General features: G+C 55.1%; 2 protein-coding genes across 2 annotated transcripts, besides 2 other annotated features; both read right to left on the bottom strand.

Annotated features, from left to right (window-relative positions):
- Positions 1-2: 2 nt before the first annotated feature.
- On the bottom strand, positions 3-2,051 carry Tco025E_06865 (putative protein kinase; the record flags this gene model as incomplete). Its single annotated transcript, XM_029373733.1, has 1 exon — positions 3-2,051. A coding segment is annotated over one exon (2,049 nt), but the record flags the coding sequence as incomplete, so codon positions are not given.
- A 182-nt stretch (positions 2,052-2,233) lies between these two features.
- Positions 2,234-2,259: a microsatellite.
- A 120-nt stretch (positions 2,260-2,379) lies between these two features.
- Positions 2,380-2,718, bottom strand: Tco025E_06864 (uncharacterized protein; the record flags this gene model as incomplete). The annotated part of the gene is made up of 1 exon (XM_029373732.1): positions 2,380-2,718. One exon carries the CDS (start codon positions 2,716-2,718, stop codon positions 2,380-2,382), a length of 339 nt encoding a protein of 112 aa, XP_029226269.1.
- Positions 2,719-3,141: 423 nt separating this feature from the next.
- Positions 3,142-3,178: a microsatellite.
- Between the last annotated feature and the right edge of the window lie 135 nt (positions 3,179-3,313).

The raw sequence follows: 3,313 nt of genomic DNA, 5'->3' as shown, positions 1-3,313 counted from the left end.
AGAAACTCATAGTGACACATGTCACATACAAAACCGTACTGATACTTCTTGCTTACGCGAGTGGTCTCCTTGAAGCGGTGAGGATGCGCAGCTGATTTTCTTTGCTCCTCCGCCAACCACATCATGTCAAGCCGGTCTTGCCTTTCCTCCGTCGTCACGCGGAAGACGGAGAAAAGATATTCTAGCTGTAAAGAAATCATATTCTCTGCAAGACTCCGTACAGCCGCCTCCATGGCGACAACTTTCCTCTCCGCCACCCATCCCGACGCAAGGTCCTTCCTGGCAAGGCGAGCAGGTATGGCGTCTGTTGGCTGACGTACTCCATCTGAGGCAATACCCGCAGCCGACGCATCCACGGTTTCCCTTGGCAACGTCTGCTTGGTATCACCTTCGTAGCCGACGTGACAAGGGCGCAGGCACGGCGTGGAGAGCTCGGTTGCGCTCCTCGTTTCCTCTTGAACACCCAGAGCCCCTACGGGAGAAATTGTCTTTTTCGCCGCAACCAGATCTACTTCCGCTTCCCCCGCATCCTCAAAATTCGCCGACGATGACTGAGGAATGCTGCGAGACCTCTTGTCATTCCTTGCTGTGTTGTCCAGAAGTTTGTCTGCTCCATTGATACGAGTCTGCGTCACCGGGGAGGTGGCACGGGAGTTCCCGCGTGAATTGACACGAGAACTTGCATGTGATTCGCCACGTGAAGCGGAAACGAGCTCCCCACGTGCCCGTTTCGGCTGGCGCCGCCTGAGTCCCTTCGCCGTCTCTTCAGCGATAACTACAGATATTTCACGCAGGGGCCGCTTCCGCCTCGCCTCGCGGCGAACATCGTACAGTTGATGCGTCGGCACGCCGCCAACCGCCGTTTCCTCCCTGGCCACAAATTTTAGTGACGCGCGTCGCTCTGCCTCTTCCGCCTCGGCCTCATCGGGGCTGTTGGCGCGGCTGCCCATCAGGCTGGCGGTGACGTCGGCGCTGCGCTGCTCCACGGCCCGCAGCAGGTGAGCCTCGTCGTGGGACAACAGAAAGTCGTCTTGGACGCCCAAAAACGCGGTCACAGCGGTGGGCGGGGCACGACGACGGGAGTTCCAGATTGGCTTGCTGAGAATCGTCGAAACATCCGGCCGTTTCACGGGATCGGGAACAAGAATAAACTCCACAAGCTGCCGCAGTTCGTTGGAGACGCTGCAACCCACAGGCCACCGCCAGTCCGCAGCAGCCACGCGGCGCAGCAGTCGCACATTCTCCCCATTGAGCCTTCTCGGCACTGCCGCCCCACCTTCGTCGGCATCCTCCTCATCATCCGCACAGGAGTGAGGCGAAGACATGGAGTTGATGGATGGCGGGTACGGATTGCGCTGCGTGAAAATGGAGAAAAATACGATGCCCACCGACCACACATCAGCGGCGGCGCCAACGCTAACCCGCTGATCTCTGTGCAGTGCGTTGTGGGCCATTTCTGGTGCCATGAATGAAACAGTGCCGGCCACCACGTCCCCCGGTGGCGGGTTCCATTCACTTGAGGCCAATCCAAAGTCTATGAGTTTCAGGTTGCCGTCCAGGTCAAACACAAAATTTTGAAGTTTAACATCTCTATGAATGCATCGCTGCTCGTGAACGCAGGCAACAGCCTGCAACACCTGGTAGGCGAGAAACAGCATGTCGGCTTCATTGGTGAGGCGTGTCACTAAAAGCAAGTCGTGTAGCGTCGAAGGCACACAAAGCTCCATACCGACAATAATCAGATCACCAGTTTTGTTTATAGCCCCAAACTCAAACCGAGGCAGCAGCAGTTTCCCTTTTGTGCACACCTTGAGAAGGACGTCTAACTCCTGGCGAAGACGTGCGGCCTTTCCGGTGGCAATCTTGAGCGCCAGCCTGGGATACCCGTCGCACACGGCGCGGTAAACGGTGCCGAAGGAGCCCTGGCCAATACGTTCACATGTCCGTATCGATAACAGCTGACCTTGCAAGGAGCCGCGCAGCGGCAGGCGGAGCTCCACAAGTCGCACAAACTCGCCGTCGTACGATATCCTCTCCACGCTGCCCAGCATTCGTGGGGCCCACACGCCTTCCCTGGCTGCAAAGTAGAAGCAGCAAGCACACACGCCGAAAAAAAAAAGAGACAAGCAGAGAAAACGTTGAGCCAATAATGAAAAACGACCAAACAAGCGCGAAGCCGTAACACGTGCGACTAATAATGACAATGACAAAAACGCCTAAATACGACGTTTCGTTATTATTATTATTATTATTATTTTTTTGTGGCCCGTGTTGTTTGTTTTAGAAGGAGAGAAAGAGGGGAAAGAGAGGAGGAGCAAGTGCAGGAAAGGGAGTGAGAGATCGATGCGTGGCCCACCCCGCGCCTTGGCAAGAGCGGCATTAAATGGCGTCCGCAAACGATGGATGCGCCGCGACGAGGACAAACTCCTCCCGCGTCTTCTCATCTGTGAGACACCGCAGATAGTGCAAGCTCCTCGCAGAAATGAGCTTCCTCCGCATCGCCGAACTCGAAGTGTACTTCTGCAGCAGCCGCCGCAGGTACAGCTGCGCATCCTCCTCCAGGAGTGAGCAACGCCACGCCTGCCCATCCCCGCCATCTGTGCAGCTCACCAATGCGTGGGAAACAAGCAGATGAACCGCAAGAGCGTCTACGAGACACTCATTCAGAAAATGAAGCTCGTCCTGCGGCACCGACCACGCAGCGCTAGGCGGTGCCATTGCAATGGCTTAATCGCCCCGCCCAACTATACCCACGCTGAGAGCCACAGACACATACTCGGAAAGGCAAAAGAGAGGAAGAAAATGTGCCAACATAGTTAAGGCGACAAAACAATGAATTCGGGAGAAACTCCTCAATTTTCAAGAACGGAAGAGGAAGTGGGGGGGGGGGGGGGAAACAGCGGGCGCTTCCAGAGCCAAGGAGCCGAGAAACTGTCATAGGAAGGGGAGAAACCCCGACCCCCCTCTCACACACACGCAAGCAAACTAAAAAAAATGACGGTAACGCAACAACACTCAAACCGCAGAAAATGCGGGTCATAAGTGGTGTCTGCCTTTTTCGCGTACATAGGACAGCCTGCCGAGCCGTAAGAACGGCAGTCCTGGACGAAGTGAGTAGTAACAAAGAGGGGTAAAAAAAACACACAGACAGGAACGACAGCCACAGACACAATACAGAAGCAGCAAGAAAAAGTGAAAAAAAGGGGAGGTCGCCAGAAACCATGCAGAGCGCAGTGATCAATGGGAAAGAGTGCTGCTAAAGGAACGAAAAAAAAAGGAGGAAAAATCAGGACCTCCACAGATGGTACATTAC

Source organism: Trypanosoma conorhini (assembly GCF_003719485.1).
Source record: "Trypanosoma conorhini strain 025E chromosome Unknown Tco_14.4_contig_00489, whole genome shotgun sequence".
NCBI classification, from domain to species: Eukaryota; Euglenozoa; class Kinetoplastea; order Trypanosomatida; family Trypanosomatidae; genus Trypanosoma; species Trypanosoma conorhini.
Note: the sequence above shows the minus strand (reverse complement) of the source record. Positions and strands in the feature narration are given on the sequence as shown.